This window comes from Macaca mulatta, chromosome 11, assembly GCF_049350105.2.
Source record: "Macaca mulatta isolate MMU2019108-1 chromosome 11, T2T-MMU8v2.0, whole genome shotgun sequence".
Lineage (NCBI taxonomy): Eukaryota > Metazoa > Chordata > Mammalia > Primates > Cercopithecidae > Macaca > Macaca mulatta.
In genome coordinates, this window is record NC_133416.1 from 116717581 (window position 1) to 116736151 (window position 18571).

Consider the following 18571-nt stretch of genomic DNA (forward strand, 5'->3'; position numbering starts at 1 on the left):
AAGACTGTCACTTTAGGATGTTGTATTTACTCAAAGAGCTTTCCTTATCCTTTGGAGGCTGTGCTTCCCCATGGCTAGGCATACAGGGCTGCTGTGTTATTATATATATGTATAGCATATATATTCCCCCACACTTTGATGGTGATGGGTGGCTCAGAGGTAACTAAACTTCCAAATATATATATATATACACGTATATTCCAGGAAGATTTTGAGGTGTAGACAGAATTGTTTGGCTGCAAGCTCTTTGAACACACCCCCTGACCGAGCCTCAGTGATTGCGCGGTGAACCACCATTCACTTCGGAACACTCAAGCCTTTCCTGTTTGCAGGGCTTTTTTTTTTTTTTTTTGAGACAGAGTCTCGCTCTATCACCCAGGCTGGAGTGTAGTGTCACGATCTCGGCTCACTGCAGCCTCTGCCTCCTGGGTTCAAGTGATTCTCCTGCCTCAGCCTCCTGAATAGCTGGGATTACAGGTACCTGCCACCATGCCCAGCTAATTTTTTTTTTTTTTTTGTATTTTTAGCAGAGATGGGGTTTTGCCATGTTGACCAGGCTGGTCTCAAACTCCTGACCTCAGGTGATCTGCCTGCCTCGGCCTCCCAAAGTCTGTTTTCAGCTCTGTTTTGCACACACTGAACACCGACTCCGTACCAAACCTGGTAGTGACTATGGGGGCAGTGAGGCGCTGAACAAAGCCACCTCCTGGAAGGCATGCACACACTCCTGGTCATCTGCACCTCACCCACCCTGCCCAAGGCTCGAGAGGACCACCACAGCCTCTCAGCAATGAAGGGACCCAGAAGACACAAATGAATATACCTGGCCCTCCCGCAAACTTTGCAGGCAAGGTGGTAAGAATGAAGGCAAAAATATGCACATGACTGAGAATGTAATGTTTGCTGACTTGCCAGCATGAAAGATGGCCTGAGTGACCAGCTGACCCGAGCCTCGCTCCGTGGCCCATGCTAAGCAGCCACTCAGTCAATATGTGATGGCTGAATGGAGTTCGCCAGGCATTTCAGCCCTGAAACTCAACAAGAGTCTGTCCTTCCAAAGTCATTTCCTGCAATTAGCAGCCTGCAGTCTTCAGGTTCTTGGGGCTGCCTCTTCTGCCCTTCATAAATATCGCCTTTCCCAAGGACACTGCTGGCACTGGCAAGTGTCGTTTCATAGCAGGAGGGAGGAGCGGTGACAGCTGAAATAAATACAGCCGTGCATGGATCTCAGAGGCATAAGCCAGCCAAGTGCAACATCAGAGAAATCAGTCTGGTGGATGTCAGCGTCACTGGAAACTGACAACCTCATTTTCTTAAGCTGAAGATGCTGCACCGCAGACCCTCGACTCAGTCCAACTGGACAGGGAATGTTCACCTTCAAGCGGTAGTGTTGTTCTCAGCAGGGTCTCCACCCCTTTCAGAGGGGGTCCTCTAAGCTGCACCCCCACCACACACACTTCAATCTAAGCCAGGAGTTTCTGAGCCTCGCCTGTCAATCTGCAGCTATCCTTCCCCCACACTTTGGCGGTGATGGGTGGCTCAGAGGTAACTAAACTTCCAAATCCTGTCCGCCTTCCCCGTTACAAATGTGACATTTAAAGCCCCTCTGGCACAGGTAAATCACAATTACATTTTCAAGGGCCTCTGGTCCCATTCCAAATCTCTGAACAATCTGAGCTGGCAGTGGGAGGACACACACACACACACACACACACACACACACACACACACTCCAAATCTCTGAACAATCTGAGCTGGCAGTGGGAGGACACACACACACACACACACACACACACACGGCTCCAGCCTTTCTCACTTTTATTCTTTTTCCGCACACACACACACACACACACACACACACACACACACACAGCTCCAGCCTTTCTCACTTTTATTCTTTTTCCGCACAGCTCCTTCTCATTGCAGCAATCACTTTACCTGTCTTTCCTGCAATGCCAATTCATTCCCACATCCCTCCAAGACCCAGGAGAGCTTGGGGAAGCAGGGTCAGGGACAGAATCCCCAAAGGGCCACAGTCCCTTGAGGAAGGTGGCAGGAGGTGTGGAGCAAAGCAGAGCTGGGACGAAAGGCTGCTTTCAGTCTCTCTGGGTGAGCTCTTCAGGAACCAGGACCCCAGAAGGGCAAGCTCCTCTCTCCATGACCATTGCCACGGGGGGATCCTCCAAGCTCCCACTTTCTGTGATTTCAGCGTGCCTCAGACTCGGCTGATGGGTCATTTTTCTTGTATATTTTCTCTTGATTCCCCTCCTTCATGGCTGCATATCTGGCTAGTGTGAAGAGATAGTCACTGAGTCTGGAGGGGCAGAGAGAGAGAAGCAAACAGAGTGGTTTGAAATGAGAGATCAATGCTAACTGGGTCTTCCCATATCTGCCTACAAGGAGGAGATATAAATGACGCACTCTGGGCACACCGTGCAGGGAGGGCGGGGGCCCACCACCTTGCACTTGATGGATGGCATGCGAGGCCAGCTGCTGTGAATGCCAAGGACTCTACTCCAGTGTCAAGGCTGGGGCCATTCCTGCAGGATGAGGCTATTGCCCCAGCCCTACCCCATGGGGCAGATGACTTTGGACTCCTCTCTGAGCTGGTTTCTGCACTTTTGAGTGATCAGGGCTCATGTGCATGATCAGTTTGGGTGTTTCCCAAACTACAGTGTGCACAGGCATCACCGGGGGATCTAAGCAATGTGCAGATTCTGATTCGGGAGGGCTGGGCCAGGCCCGGGACTCTGTAGGTCTAGTTCCCATCCTGGGTGATGGTGACACTGCTGGACTAGGCCCTACTGACATTCTGGATCATTCTCTGTGTTCGGGGCTGTCCTGTGCATCCTGTGCAATGTAGGATGCTGACAGCACCTTTGGTGCCCACCCGCCAGATGCCAGTGGCACCCCTGAACCCAGTGTGACAACCGGTAATGCCTCCAAACATTGCCAAAGGTACCAGGTGAGCAGCACAGGCTGGGGCACTCTAGAGACCAGAGCCCAGTCCCTTTCCCGCCTCCTCCTTTGAGCCAACAGCAGTGGGCCATCTGTGCATGAGGCCTTCTGCAGGGGCAGCAATGGAGGGAACTAGAGGACAACGCCATGGGCCCCACAAGGCACTTATGCTGTCAGCTCTTCTGCCTCCTGCTGTCCGCATCTTTTGCTGTTTCATTCCCAGCACTGGGCACCACGTTCCTCCCTCTCTCTCTGCTCCAGTCTTGCCCTCAGAGGCCAGCTCCACACCACGTCCTCCTGAGCCCTCCCCTGACTCAGGCGCCCTGAGCCCCACAGCTGGCTCTCAGGGACAGCGAAGGGGAGGTGGTTCGGGGTATTTTACCTCTGGGCTGCGTGCTCCTGGAGGGCAGCAGCGTACCTGTTGCTTGTTGGCTCTGTGAAGCCTCACTGAAGAGATGAAATGGCCTGTCCCGTGCAATGCTATGGGACCGCAAGGGTCCCCCCAGGGTTGCTGCTTTGAAGGTGAAATGGACCTGCTCCTCACTCCCGGTGAAACCCCACTCCCAGAAGGAAAGGAGCTGCTCAGGACCTGTCGAAGCCAGGCCATGTCCGTGGGAGGAGTGGCCAGTCAGGGCCCTGAGGTCACTTTCTAGACACCCAGGACAGCTCCTGGGGTGCAGACCCACTCCCCCAGCTCTCTACCTGCCCCCAGGCTCTGGCCTTGCTCACACTGGTGCCACAGGAGCCAGGGCTGGGGCAGGAACCAGCAGAGCAGGCGTTGGGCCAGGTGTGGCTCCAGCCTCATGGGCCGGCAGCAAGGCAGAGGAAGCCCTCCCTGGGCTAGCCTGGCTCACTGGGGCCTGCACGGGGGGCCCCTGAGCTCAGCTTGGCCCGGCTCTCTTTTGTTGGTTCACACTGCCCCAGGCCCTCTCGGGGAGAGGAAACTGGCTGAGAGAGGGCCTGAAGCCTGGCTCCCTGGTCGGCCACCACCGAGAGGCCTTCCCTGAGCACCCAGCCTCTAAGAACGCCCTTCGCTCCCGCAAGGCCACTTTGTACATAAGTTTTTCTTCCTGGTTTTTACAGCAGCCTCTCCCAATAAGATCTGAATCTTCTCGGGACAGGCACAGTGTCCACCTTGTTCGCCACTGCCTCTCCTGTGCCTGCCGTGGTGCCTGGCACAGAGCAGATGTTCATAAACACTAAGGGAATGAAGGAGGGGGTGTGGGAACACTGCACCACTGCTACTTCCCACAGACGAGCCTCGGCTTTCAGAGAGGGACCCCCAGGTTCCACGCGAGTACCTGTTTAAGAACTTGGCCACGTTCGCATCGGTCTCTCCCATCTGGACAAGAGGCACCACGCTAGAAAGGGAGGAGACACTGAGTCATGTGACATTATGGGGCTTAACAGGCTCTGACCTGGGGCCTAAACCTTGAGCAGCATTTCACATCCCACTACCGCTCAACCTGAGCCTGCACAAGCTCGGCCAGCACTGGAGATGACAAATCCGTCACAGGTGGGTTTAAACAGGCCATCAGCCCCCTTTCCACCGGCACATCGCAGGAGGGCCTGGCCAAGGAGGACTAGAGCACAGCTGGGGAGTTGAGGGAGCCGCCTGGCCTACACCACACCCCGGCCAGTCAGCCAGCTTTTGTACCATTAGACCTGAGTCTGGGTGGGGTGAAGTTGGGGTGGTCAGCCTCCAGCCTTCAAAGGAAGTGGGGGCCTGACCCTTAATTCCCAATGGGCTAAACTCTAAGCCCCTTGTACATCATGCTTGTACATCATGACTTAGAACAACTTCACAGGGGAGAAAAAGACCCAGGCAGACCAAGCTCCTGATTCCACAGGATTCTGGATTCCTAGGGTCCATGCCCGTCTATGTGCAGATACATTAGACACTGGACAGCCATCTGCTGGGCACCAGTGTGGTGGCGGGCCCTTGCTGAGCCTTTCCCAGGTATCACCCTGTGGCATACACTTTGTTGGCAGGCCAGCCACCTAAAGCCCAGCCTCAGGGTTCTCATCCCCACCCAAAGCCATGCACCTGGCTAGCGGCCCAGCAGGGTGTGCGTCCAGGCCTGTCAGAGTTCCAGGCTGTCTCTAATGGGCACCGCACGCTCAGCGAGCAGCTTCTTCACCCGAGATGCCCCGGGCGCGCGTTCCCACCTCAGGACGATCTGCACCTGGCCACTGCCACGGCTGCGTAACTCTGCTGCACGGAGGGCCTGTCAGCTGCTCTATGCCTGTGTTAGATCTTTGGGTTGTTTCCAGTTTCTTGCTATTATGAGCACTGCTGATGGATGGCTTTGTACAAATAACATTTTTTTTTTCTTTTGAAGCCAAAGCTTGCTCTGTTACAGGAGCTATTTGGGCCCAAGAGCCTTTCATAAAGAACAAAACCTTAGTGATGTGGGACTGTGGAAGAGCTCATGCTTGGCCCAGACAGACGTGGACTCCAATCTGGATTCTGCTACCATTTGGGGGACTGTGGCCACGGTGTCATTTCTCTGAGCCACAGCTTCCTGACTCCTGCAAAGCGGAGGCCACACCACCTCTCTCCCAGGGCTATCAACAAGGAGTAAATGAAATTATGAACGCAAAGTACCTGTCCATTGGATCAAAGTAGGGCTTGCTTTCTCTTCTCTGTAAAAGCAGGCTGGCAGCCTGGTCTGAGTGGTGTAGATAGAGACTTTGCTCATTTCCTTCTACAGATTCCTTGAAAAGGCTGTCAGTAGCTTTGGGGTGGTGGTGGCTAGTCTGCTGACAGCGTCCACCTGGGCTCCCCACAGCCGTGCAGGCCTTCAGGGGCCTTATGCACCCAGAGGCCAGCAGGGTCCTTTCATGTCTACCCGTCCCAACATGGCTGGGAACCCAGCAATAACTTCCTGTTGTTCTCAGAACGCAGGGCTCACAGCAAGGTGCAATTGTGTTGTCTGATAGTCCATTTGGTCACGTGTCACTGTCTCCACTCCACAACACAGTGCTCTGAGGACAGGGACTTGGTCTGTCCTGGTCCCCGTCTGGCACAGTGGAAGGGCCCAGACAGGGTCTGTTGATGTGTGGCCGGATGGCTCAGAGATGGCCCTGCTGTGCCTGCCTCCTGCCCGCGGTGCAGAGGCCCCTCTCCCTCTCCCCCTCCCCCTTCCCCTTGTTCCTCTCCCTTTCCCTTGGGCCCTCTTACCGTCTCTCAGCCCGGCGGCACACGGCCCGGCAGAAATGCAGCGCTGAGCTGATCTTGCCTCCCGACTGAAAGCAGAAAGGGACATTGCCTGAGCAGGGTGGGAAAGGTGTGCCCACTGCAGACAGCAGCTCCTCTGAAGTCCAGCCCTGCCCCCCAAACCAGGAAGCATTCTGCCTCCAGGAGCCCTGCCAGGGCACACCCACTGGGCACCCTGCTCCAGAGTGGGCAGGGCTGGAAGGGACCGGTGAGGACCTGGAGGGACTTGGGGAAACTGGAGGACAGCGTCTGTCACTGTGAACAGAGGGACTTATTCAGAGCCCATGTGTGTCTGTCACTGCAACTGCCTGCAGCCACCCCGTTAAGCCTGCCCAGTACCTACAGGCAGGATGAAGGCCGTGAGTGGTGGGAGCTGGCAGGTATACTTGTCGATCCACTGCTCCAGCTCCAGGATGGGCCCCGACTCGAACGTGGTGTACTCTGAGGAGCCAAGGAGCAGAGGGAACTACCATGAGGCCATCACCCACCAGACTATGGCGGGAACCGCCCCCGCTGCCCTTCCACCTTGCTGTCCCGCAGACTGCTTCCACTGGCTCAGAAGGTACTTTCCCTCCCAGGGGCTACAAGCAAGGCTGACTGGCCCACCTGTGGGTCCCTGGGGGCCTGGGCTCCCAGATGGTAACCCCTAGGAGAGTCCCCTGACCCTAGGGCTCACAGGAGGTTGAGAATTACTTAAGTGAGCCTCCCGGGCCGAGGAGCGCGGTGTCGCCAGAGCCGAGCCGACGTCCTGCAATGTGCACTGGATCTGGGAGGCAACAGAAGGTGACAGTCAAGATCTATTTGGGATGGGATGGACAGAGAGAATGTGGTTCCATGTGCAGAGGCGCCACCTAACACGCCGGCAAAGCCTGTGCCAGCTAGCTCGTGAAGGGCTGATATGGTTTGGCACTGTGTCCCCACCCAAATCTCATGCTAAATTGTGATCCCCAGAGTTGGAGGTGGGGCCTGGTGGGAGGTGATTGGATCATTGGGGTGGTTTTGAATGGTTTAGCACCAGTCCCCTAGTGCTGTCTTGTGATAGAGTTCTCCCAAGATGTGGTTTGAAAGTGTGTAGCATCTCCCCCTTCACTCTCTCTCCTGTCAGCCATGTGAAGATGCACCTGCTTCCCCCTTGCCTTCCGCCATGACTGTAGGTTTCCGGAGGCCTCCCCAGAAGCAGAAGCCTGTACAGCCCGCAGAATCATGTGCAGATTAAACTTCTTTTCTTTATAAATTATCCAGTCTCAGGTAGTTCTTTATAGCAGTGAGAGAACGGACTCATACAGGCTGTCAGACCTTGAACTGGCTGACATTTGAAGGCAAACTCTGAACCTTCAGCACAACATCTTTGTTGGACACCCAGCCCTGCTGAGGGGGACCTGCTGTGGCTCTTTTGCAGTCTGAGGGAGGAAAAGGCTTGTGTGGGGGCAGCAGCCGGGTTAAGCAGATGACGCTCATCACACACCCAGGGACAGTTAAGAGGAAACGTCTAGGCTCTGCCCACGTCTCCCGTGCGCCTAAGCCCTATGAGGTTTTCTTCTTTTCTCAACATTTGACAGCTGGGCCAAGAGATCAAATTTGACAGTGCTTTCTCAACTCTAAAGGACAAGGAGCTTGGAGAATGTAGTCAGCCAAGGCGTTTGGGGGTTCCGGGAGCAGGAAGCCTGGCTGGGTGAGGCCTGTGCTCTGTCCAGGTAGGGGGTAGGTTTGCTTGGAACAGAAGTGGTCTGTTGGGGTCTGCTGCAAGGGCTCCAGGCCCCTGCATGACAAAGGTCCAACAGCTCCCACGCATGTGAAAACCACAAGTACCACCTCTGACTTTGTGCCCAGCCAGGGTCCACTCGAGCTGGATGGTGGGCTACCAGGAGGGTGAAGGTCTGCGACCTCTGACCTCTTCTAAGATGGCCACTGTGACAGCATTCAAGAAGCAGGCCATGGTGTGTAAGAGCAGACGCTGCCCATCCAGCACTGGGCTGGAACCTTCCTAGGGCTTCTGACCAGCAGACCTTGGGCAAGCTTGGGGTCCCTGTGCTTCCACAGTCAAAGCGGGAGTGGTAACACTACCCACTTGGTTGGCCAAGTGCAGTGTGTACCCCAGGGGCTGGACTGGCACCAGTTTGGGAATCAGATTCCCGCTCCACTGATGCCTGGCTGTGGGGGCTGGGCAAGTCAGCCTTTCCGAGGCTCAGTTTGGCTCCCCATAAATTGTGGACATTAACTTCCACCTCACGGGCATCTGTGAGGGTGAAATGGGTGATACGAGGAGAGCCATGGCATTGCTGCCCGACCTCATCCACAGGCCCTGCGAGCAGCTACCAGGCCAGGTGGGGCTCCCAGGTGAATAAGACACAGTCCCCGCCCTTACGGTGCCAAGGCTGGGTGGGAGGCAGATGGGTGAACAGGTTAACTCCCCTTGTGATTCCTGTGGTTAGAGGATGTGGAAACCTATGAGCGGTGCCTAACCCAGCTGGAGGTGAGGTGGCCAGGGAAGGCCCTGGAGGAGGTGACATGGCAGCTGCGACCCAACGCATACAGCAGACAGAAATGACCGCTGCTACCGCGGCTCCTCAGGAGGTTGAAAGCCTTCCTCCACCACACTGAATGTTCTGGTGGCTGAGGCTTCCCATCCTCCTGCAGCCACGGCCTGTGGTAGCCCCACCTACTCCCCTCTGTCTGTTCCCAGGGGCCTGAGCAGGCTCCAGCCTGGGCTTCAGAACGGAAGTGGGAAGGGCTGCCCCTGCGGGGAGTGGTTTCTGGGGATCTGGGTCTGTGTGGAGGTGTAAAGTGCGGCACCCTGGGCATTCTCAGGTGGCGACCCTGCCTCCGTGCTTGAAGTTCGCTGTGTGGGTCAGAGGCCCCCTCCTTCTTAGGGAACAGAACAGTGACACTGTGACACGTGAGTCCCACTGGCTGAGGGCTCACTGCAGCTGGGCCTCTCCAGGTTCCCTCTGCATCAGGCACGAGCGAGGCACTTCACACCGGCTTTCTCAGCCTTGGTGCTATTGCCATTCACGGCCGGGTCATTTTTTGTTGATGGGGGCTGTCCCGTGCATTGCAGGATATTTATATGCCAGCAACACCCCCACCCCAGATGCGACAACTAAAAAAGTCTTCAGATATTGCTCAGCAGGCCCTGAGGGGCAGAATGGCCCTGGGTTGAGAACCGTTCCATTTTAAATTCCCTCATTTAGTGCAATCCTCACCACTCACCTGTGAAGGAAGATTATATGTCTCCAATCGTTTGTTTTGGAGACAGAGGTGTTTTTTTTTGTTTTTTTTTTTTAAGACAGGATCCCACTCTGTTGCCCAGGCTAGAGTGCAGTGGTGTAATCACAGCTCCCTGCAGCCTCAACCTCTAAGACTCAAGCGATTCTCCCACTCAGCCTTGTAAGTTGCTGGGACTATGGGTGCATGCCACCATACCTGGCTAATTTTTTTTTTTTTTTGTAGAGACAGGGTCTCCCTAAGTTGACCAGGCTGGTCTTGAACTCCTGGCTTGAAGTGATCCTCCCACTTTGGCCTCCCAAAGTGCCGGGATTACAAGCTTGATTGAACCATGGTGCTCGACCTGAGACAGGGTCTCAATCTGTTGCCCAGGTAGGAGTGTAGTGGCATGATCACAGCTCACTGCAGCCTTGATCTCCTGGGCTCAAGAGATCCTCCTACCTCAGCTTCCTGAGTAGCTGAGGCTATAGGCATTCACCACCACGCCTGGCTAATTTTCAAATATTTTGTAGAGTTGGGGTCTTACTGTGCTACCCAGGCTCCTGGCCTCAAGTGATCTTCCTGCCTCAGTCTCCCAAGCAGCTGAGATGGCAGGTGTGAGCCACCACACCTGGCCTGTCCCTATTTCACAGATGAAGAAACGGAGCTCACGGAGGGAGAATGACTAGCCCCAGGTGACACAAAGAGGAACTGATGGCTGGATGCTGAGTCCCGTGATGGCCACCAGGGATGAAGATTCCCAGCTTGGGTAAGACGGTGTTACTCACTTTCTGAAGCTCTTCAGCAAATATGTGGCCCTTTTCTGTGACTAATTCCACAGCAAACCTATGAAGGAAAAGGAAAAAGCGTTCGCCTGTAATGTAATGTCCCTAGGCCCTGTCTTGCCGTAAACAATAGATTCTCAGGTGGTGGGCCATTTAGTTAATTTAGATATAATAAACACATTATTTTTCTTGCTGACAATAAGAACATTATAGCCTTCCACTTGGGGGGTTGGTAGTATTTGTTTCTTGAAATGCCTTTTCGGATACTCATTATTTCCAGTCAATAATTCCTTTTGAACAACTATTCTGACCAGGCCCACGAGAGTCTGGTGAACAGAAGCTGAGCCAGGCTCTGCCCAGCAAGCTGGTGACAGGGTGAGCAGTGACAGTCTCAAGTGATGGATCCTGAGCTCTGACCCGTGGCCCTGTGGTTATAGGTGAGTGGGAATCAGACAGACCCAGGTGCAAATTCTGCACCGCTGCTGAGTGTCTCTGGGACTTCAGGCAAAGCTTATACCTTCATGTTCAGGAGTGTGATATTCAGGAGTGTGATAGGTAATCAGATTAGATATACTCCTGAATGTGAAGGTGCAAACTGAGATCAGTGCTCTGAAGAAAAGGGCAACAGAAGCCTAATCTGACCTTAGCTAGAGAGGCAGGGAGGGCTTCCTGGAGGAAGTGATGCTGGAGGGGAGACTTTGAAGGCTGGGGAGGACTTCCCTCGTAAGGCAGGGAAAGCAAACTGCCCCCGACACAGGTCAGGACCCTGGCTCTGCCTCCCTCAGAACCCTGCACTTCCCTCCTGCACCAGTCAGTGCCCCAGCAGCAGACAGTGGTGCATTGCAGGGATTCCTGGAGGAGGGCTTTGGGAAGGGACAATTCAGAGGTGTGGGCAGAGTTTCAGGCAAATGCAGGAGCCTGAAGGCAAGGGTCAGGGAAGGTGCAACTCACCCTGGAGGGAGCTGGATTCTGGAGTCACTCAGCAGGGAGGGAGGGAGGGAGGGAGCCCAGCTGCCACCAGAACCATGCACCGCTGGGGAACGGGGTCACACACACTCCTGATCTCTCTGCACTCTCTCCCCCATCACCTGCTGGTGCCTCCCACTGGCTGGACCCACCTGAATGCCAGAAGACCAAGGAATCAAGGTGGCACAGCCACCAGGTGATAAGGTCAGCCTCCCATGCATAAAGAGAAGGTGAAGAGAAGGGATTTGAATGGGCCAATGGAGAATATCCAGCCCATCTTCCTGGCACATCTTACAGTTAGAACTAAACACACCAGTGTGATTCCCACCTGGTATGTGTCTTCCCTCTGGACCAAAGGGAAGGGCCGTGCAGGCTGGGACACAGTCTGTCTCCATCATAGCGGATGCCTCATGCCTGCCTCACAGGAGGTGTGCAGAAGTATCTGCTTGCCGAGGGACGCTCCGTGACCAGGCCAGTGGCAGGCCCCCACTGGGCGCTTGCCCCAAGCCTGCTCCCACGCGTGTAGCTGCCCGGTGAGTGCTGCCTGCTCCCTGCACTCTGAGGCTCAGGAAGGTGGGGCTGAGGTTCTCTGTTGAGCAGCGCCTTGCAGCAGATGCTTGGCCAATATCTGACCAAGGAAGAATCCACAACTGAGATTTCCCCGACCTGCTGCTCCTCCTCAACTGAGAGATGATGGCTCGTGATTTAGAGCTCATTAGAATAGCTGACGCGAGAACTGGCCTTTTCTCCCTTTGCCCACTTGGTCTTGCATCTGCCCCCTTCTGGACCCCCTCCCACACACACACCAAGGGGTTTGTTTGCCTTCTCTACCCAGCTGGCTGACTATCTATACCTCCCATTATCTGTCCCGAAAATCTCACCTAGCCAGGCCCGCCATGGAGAAATGGTAGCCAGGAACAGGTAAGTGTTAAGAACAGTAATAATGAGGGGACTTGCTTGAACCTGGGAGGCAGAGGTTGCAATGAGCTGAGATCGTGCCATTGCACTCCAGCATGGGCAACAAGAGTGAAACTCCATCTCAAAAAAAAAAAAAGAATGATAATAGCTAACATTGCTATTACTTATGCTAGGCACTGTCCTCAGGGTGAAACGTGGAATCATCTCATTTAAGCCCCACAAGAACACAGTGAGACAGGAATTATCATGATGATTACCTGACAGAACAGTAAACTGAGGCTCACATTGATCTGCCTGACATCCCAGAGATGATCTGCAGCGGTGCTGAATCTGTAGCTGGGTCTATCTGGCTCCCACACACCTACAGCCCACAGGCCCAGAGTCAGATACCAGGATCCAGCACTTGAGACTGTTGCTGCTCCCCCTGTCACCAGCTTGCAGGGCACGCTGGGCAGACTGTGCTCCTGCTTGCAAATATTTGCTGCCCCTCCCACCCCGCTGATGTCAGGCACGTGCACATGCAGTCTCTGGCCACTGAAATGTGAGTAAATGGAAGGCATCGCTCCCAAGAAAGGTTTGTCTTTTGGAGACAGAGTTGTACTCTCGCCCAGACTGGAGTGTAGTGGCACGATCATGGCTCAATGCAGGGCACGATCATGGCTCAATGCGGCCTCAACCTCTCAGACTCAAGTGATCCTCCTGCCTCAGCTTTCTGAGTAGCTGGGACTACAGGTGTGCACCACCACGCCTGGCTAATTTTTTAATTTTTCTTTTTAGTAAAGACGAGGTCTTGCTATGTTGCTCAAGCTGGTCTCAAACTCCTGAGCTCAAGTGACTCTCCCACCTCGGCCTCCCAAAGCACTGGGATTAGACCTGTGAGCCACTGCTCACACTTTTTTTTTTTTCAACTTTTATTTACCAACAAAGTTGAGTCTCCATAAAGACTGTGAGAAACTGCCAATGTCGACTATACTTCAAGTCATCATGGCGGGGTAGTGGGAAGAGTTTTCAATCGGCAATAATCACACCTTGGATAAACCTCGCTGGCGACAACACCGCCACTGCACAATCCCTTGACAGCCTCAGGAGCCACTGTGAGCTTCACCATGACCTCTTTTCCCTCTGCCACAATGACTGATAATCGCCCCAGGCAGCAGCTGTCCTAGCAGCCTGGGTCCCAGAGTGAAGGCCACATGGAGCCATAGCACATCCACCCTGTGATGGGGGTGAAGTGGGAGCAGCCAGTCCACCTTTGGTGTCCTAAGCCAGGAGATTTGGGGGTTGTCTGTGACCACAGCATGACCTGCCCATCCTGACCTGGCCCATCCTTGAGTCCACCTTCTATACTTTGGCTTATGTAAAAAACAACATTCACAAAAGGGATCACATTGGATGTACTGCGCATTATACTAACTCACCTCTTTCACTCAATATACTAACCTCAGTGGCACACACAGGCTCACCTGAAAAGTGAGGGATGAGAGGGAGGCAGCTTCACATGGCATGGGCCAGAGGCCATGCAGGCACCGGCAGGGCCAGAAGGGAAAGGAGTCTGCAGCCCTGCAGCCTTGTGGAGCTGCCCAGCCTGTGCTTCAGCGCTGAGGAAAGTTCAGTAAGGGCTGACAACCTCTGAGGCAGCTGTCCAGCACACGTGGGAGCTTCACATTCATTACGTTTACCCATACTCAACTCAAATGCAACCTCAAGGCCAATCCTGTTCTTCTTACCCAATAGCTGAACTTAATTCATCTGTAGTTCCCACGGCTTCAAACACTTGGTCGTCTTTGGGTCTCCTTTCTCCTGTGAAGGTGCTAGAAAACCCTGTGGAAAAAAATGTTTAGCCACCCAAATTAAGATTCTGTTTTCCTGATATGCTGGTTTTTTTTTGTTTGTTTGTTTTAACTTTCAAGTTTCTAAAGAACTTTCTCTCTCTTTTTTGAACTGTCACTCTGTCATCCAGGCTGGAGTATAGCAGCGTGATCTTGGCTCACTGAAACCTCTGCCCCCCAGGTTCAAGTGATTCTCGTGCCTCAGTCTCCCAAGTAGCTGGGATTACAAGTGTGTACCAGCATGCCCGGTTAATTTTTGTATTTTTAGTAAAGACTGGTTTTCGCCATGTTGGCCAGGCTAGTCTTGAACTCCTGGCCTTAAGTGATTCACCTGCCTCAGCCTCCCAAAGTGCTGAGATTACAGGCATGAGCCACCGCACCACCCCTTAAAGAACTTTCAACCTGAAGTATAACATATACACAGAAAAGTACTCAAATCATAAGTGTGCAAGTTGGTGAATTACTACTAACTGAATATACCTCTGTGATCAGAACCTAGCTTCATAAACAGAACATGACCAACACCCTGAAAGCCCCCATGTACCCCCTTTTAGTTGCCACTCCCCAAGGGTTAGCCACTATCCTCACTTCTTTCCTGATGTGCTTTTATTTTAAACTTAAGAATCATACACTAGCCATCCTGATAAAGAAATAAAACATGTTACATATTTTATATCATATATACATTACCATTATATTTCACAGGATGTCAAAGTCCTCTGTGCCTCTGCCTAGCTCACAGTCCCTGCCTTTCTCCCCCAACCTCTGAGAAAGTGAAAACTGCCCCTGACAGTTTGGAGCTGGCTTTTGCTATTGGGCAGGCTTTGGGGTTGCCAGGTGTTGGCCTGGCACTCACAGGTAGACTGTGGTGTTCTGCTGAACACAAACCATTTCACAGAAAATCGTCAGACAGGTCACTCTACGACTATGACGGTTCAAGACCAAGACAAGGCCACTCTGGAATAACGTCTGAGCACAGATGACTGTCCAAACGCCAAAAGATGACCAAACATCCCCCTTCCCTGGCTAATGTGAGTGGCTGTTGCATCTTTATCTATTACAGCGTTAGTACCTCTTTGTCCCTTCTGTCTTCTAGAGACAAATTATTAAGATACCCAATTACAGGCCGGGTGTGGTGGCTCACACTGTAATCCCAGGACTTTGGGAGGCCATGGCGGGCAGATCACTTGAGGCCAGGAGTTCGAGACCAGCCTGGCCAACATGGCGAAACCCTGTCTCTAATAAAAACAGAAAAAATTAGTCGGGCATGGCGGTGCATGCCTATAGTCCCAGCTGTTTGGGAGGCTGAGGCATAAGAATCACTTGGGAGGTGGAGGTTGCAGTGAGCCGAGATCATGCCACTGCACTCCAACCTGGGCAACAGAACTAGACCCTGTCTCGAAAAACAAAAAAAGATACCCAATTACAGAAATAGCCCTGCTTCCTAACAGGATTCAATCCGCAGCAAAGCCCCACTTCCTTGAATCCTCCCCCAAACCACCCAATAGAAGCCCAACTCTATAATAAGTCCTTTCCAATATCCTCTTCCTTCTTTTTAATTGTGGTAACAGATGAACATAACAGAATTTTGCCATTTTGACCCTTCTTAAGTTTACCATTCAGTGGCATTGAGTATGTCCCGTGAATGCTTTTATACTTTTCCTATACAAGTATATATCCAAAAAATAATGCATACTAGTGATCTGCATGTTTTTATACTACAAAAAAATGGTATACTGGCTGGGTGCGGTAGCTCATGCCTCCTGTAATCTGAGCACTTTGGGAGGCTGAGGTGGGAAGATACCTTGAGCCCAGCAGTTCAGGACCAGCCTGGGCAACACAGCAAGACCTCATCTCTACAAAAAAAATTAAAAAGTATTAGCCAGGCATGGTGATGTGTGCCTGTTGTCCCAGACACTCAGAAGGCTGAGGTGGGAGGATTACTTTGAGCCTGAAAGGTGGAGGCTGTAGTGAGCTGTGACTGGGCCACTGCACTCCAGCCTGGGTGACAGAGTAAAACCCTGTATCAAAAAAAAAAAAAAAAAAAAAAAGTATCATAGCAGTAAATTCTTCTGCATCTTACTTTTTTCTATATAACATGTTCTAGCATTTAAAAAACTATTAAAGTAATATATACTCATTATAAAAAACAATAAAATAGAATAAAAGTATATAAATAGTGAAAGTCCTTCTGTTTGTTCCCCTCTCACAACCTCTCTCCCAGAACAGTCCCAGGTGTAACCTTTCAGACTATTCTACATATACCTGAACACATACATATGCACATCCTTATCCAGATAGATTCAGGCTTTTGTCATTTAATATCTCGAGTGTTTTTCATTTCACATAACATTTTTGTAATGTATACTGAGATCTGTCACATATTTTATATATATATTTTTTTTTTCTGAGACTTTTTTTTTTTTTTTTTCCCTGAGACAGCATCTCGCTCTGTCACCCAGGCTGGAGTGCAGTGGCATGATCTTGGCTCACTGCAACCTCTGCCTCCCAAGTTTAAGCAATTCTCCTGCCTCAGCCTCCCAAGTAGCTGCTGGGGTTACAGGCATGCACCATCATACTCAGCTAATTTTTGTATTTTTAGTACAGATGGGGTTTCACCATATTGGCCAGATTGGTCTCAAATTCCTGGCCTCCCGACAGGGCCTCCCAAAGTGACGGGATTACCGGCATGAGCCACTGTGCCTGGTCACATATTATACTTTTAAGTGGCTGCAAAGAATTTGGAAGAACTTTAAAATGGTGTATGCCGTGAATATTTCTCTGTGTTTTTCACCTGTCCCCACCCTACCTTTGTCTCCCGTTTTGGTGTAAATCTTGGGGATCCTGGGTGTCTTCGAGGAAGGCTGTGGCCTAATGAGAAATAAACATCAGTATCTGGTGAGTGGGGATGGTTTACACAGAGGGTCAGCTCCTTCAGTAGGTCCCAGCTTGCTGCTTGTAACCTCAGAGGCAGCACTTACCCCTTACTGCTTAGATGGTCATCTCTTATTGATTTCTTTCCCCTAGATCCCTTCTAATAGCAAACATTTTGTGGGCAAGACCAGAGCTGGGTGACAGTGTGTACAGTAGCTGACATAACGCCTTGCTCAACATGGGCTCAATACCTATTTGCTGAAGGACTTGATTGATCCTTTGCCATTGTCCCTGCACTGTGCCAAGTAGTTTACAGGCATTACCGTCTGGAATTATCCTGGAATCTTTCCACAACCCCAAAGGTAGGCACCACCTATTCTCTTCATTTTCCTGAGGAGGAAACTGTAGATCAGATGAGACTCACTTTCCTAGATCATCCAGGAAGAGGCAGGAGTGGGATGCTCAAAACTGTCCTAGACCAGAGCACAAACTGTAACTTCTATCCTGCTGAAATTCTTTCTTTATTATTATTATTATTATTATTTTGAGATGGGGTCTCGCTCTGTCGCCCAGGCTGGAGTGCAGTGGCATGATCTAGGTTCACTGCAACCTCTGCCTCCCGGGCTCAAGCAATCCTCCCATCTCAGCCTCCCCAGTAGCTGGAACCACAAGTGTATACCACCACACTCGGCTAATTTTTTTTTTTTTTTTTTTTGGTAGAGACGGGTTCACCATGTTGCCTAGGCTGGTTTTGAACTCCTGAGTTCAAGCAATACGGCTACCTCAACCTCCCAAAGTGTTGTGATTACAGGTGTGAGCCACCATACCTGGCCTATGATTATTTTGTTCACAGACAGGGTCTTGCTCTGTTGCCTAAGCTGGAATGCAGTGCAGTGGCATGATCATAGCTCACTGCAGTCTTGAACTCCTGGGCTCAAGGGATCCTCCTGCCTCAGCCTCCCAAGTAGCTAGGACTCTTAACTCTATCCTACCCAAATTCTTACCTTACACTCCACCAACTTAGGGCCTCTTGCAGGAAAAGAAGCCTGAGCCACTTCCATACTATGAGGCTTCGAGTGTACTCAGAGATGAAGAATTGCCAAAATACAGCTCAAAAAGTGGCATTTTCAAATAACAATGTAAACAACTCAATGACATAGCTCAAAATTAAAATGTGACACTACAAGGCCATTCGAAGGTTAATTTCCTGGATCTGTGAACTAAATTAATCCATTATTAATCCAAGGTACTCTAGAGGTTCTGAGGTCTGGGTTGGGTGCAAGTTTCAAGGTGTATGAGGAAAGCCATCTTTAGAAGGTGCTGGTGTATCTGGGACCTGGGGGATAAACTGCTATGGAAATTGGTCACAATCTGAGTCGAGAGCCCTGCTGGCCCACAAGGGATATGCCATGCCCTGCCCGATGACAGCTGGGTTTCACTGGGACTTAGACAAAGACTACCTGGTCTCTGGCGCCCACGTGGTCCACGTTGCCACGGTGACGTCAGGACAGCGTGGAGACGTCACCGGACGGGTGCCGCCGTGACCTCACGACGGTGTGACGTACCCATGACGACGACACCACGATTCAAAGCAGGTGTTCGAGTTACCCTTCCTGCCAGCCACTCACCTGTCCCCGTCTTCCACGCCCTGAGGGCTGCAGCTCTGGAAACGGGGATACAGGAGCCTGGCGGCGCCGAAGCATCCGCGCAGGCCAAGACGACTCCCCAGGCCCCACACAGCCATCAGCCAGGCTTCTTGATGGGAGCTGACCCCGCCAGGTTCCCGTCCAGGCCCCGGAGTGACTCCACCCACAGCT

General features: G+C 52.1%; 1 protein-coding gene, 2 long non-coding RNA genes and 1 other non-coding gene across 4 annotated transcripts; 2 read left to right on the forward strand and 2 right to left on the reverse strand.

Moving 5' to 3' along the window:
- Positions 1 to 876: 876 nt before the first annotated feature.
- On the reverse strand, positions 877 to 18555 carry MMAB (metabolism of cobalamin associated B). Its single transcript, XM_001097465.5, has 9 exons — positions 18383 to 18555; positions 16690 to 16751; positions 13779 to 13872; positions 10171 to 10228; positions 6872 to 6944; positions 6522 to 6619; positions 6143 to 6207; positions 4260 to 4319; positions 877 to 2314 (listed from the first exon to the last, which is right to left on the reverse strand). The coding sequence occupies exons 1-9, from the start codon at positions 18496 to 18498 to the stop codon at positions 2206 to 2208; spliced, it is 735 nt and encodes a 244-aa protein (XP_001097465.3). The 5' UTR covers positions 18499 to 18555; the 3' UTR covers positions 877 to 2205.
- LOC144333040 (uncharacterized) lies at positions 6605 to 7415 on the forward strand. Its single transcript, XR_013401369.1, has 2 exons — positions 6605 to 6740; positions 7284 to 7415. It is a non-coding gene; the product is annotated as an uncharacterized LOC144333040 (long non-coding RNA).
- On the reverse strand, positions 12984 to 13124 carry LOC114671249 (U4 spliceosomal RNA). The gene has a single exon (XR_003721124.2). It is a non-coding gene; the product is annotated as a U4 spliceosomal RNA (small nuclear RNA).
- LOC144333042 (uncharacterized) lies at positions 15709 to 18565 on the forward strand. Its single transcript, XR_013401371.1, has 2 exons — positions 15709 to 15811; positions 17414 to 18565. It is a non-coding gene; the product is annotated as an uncharacterized LOC144333042 (long non-coding RNA).
- Positions 18566 to 18571: the final 6 nt, after the last annotated feature.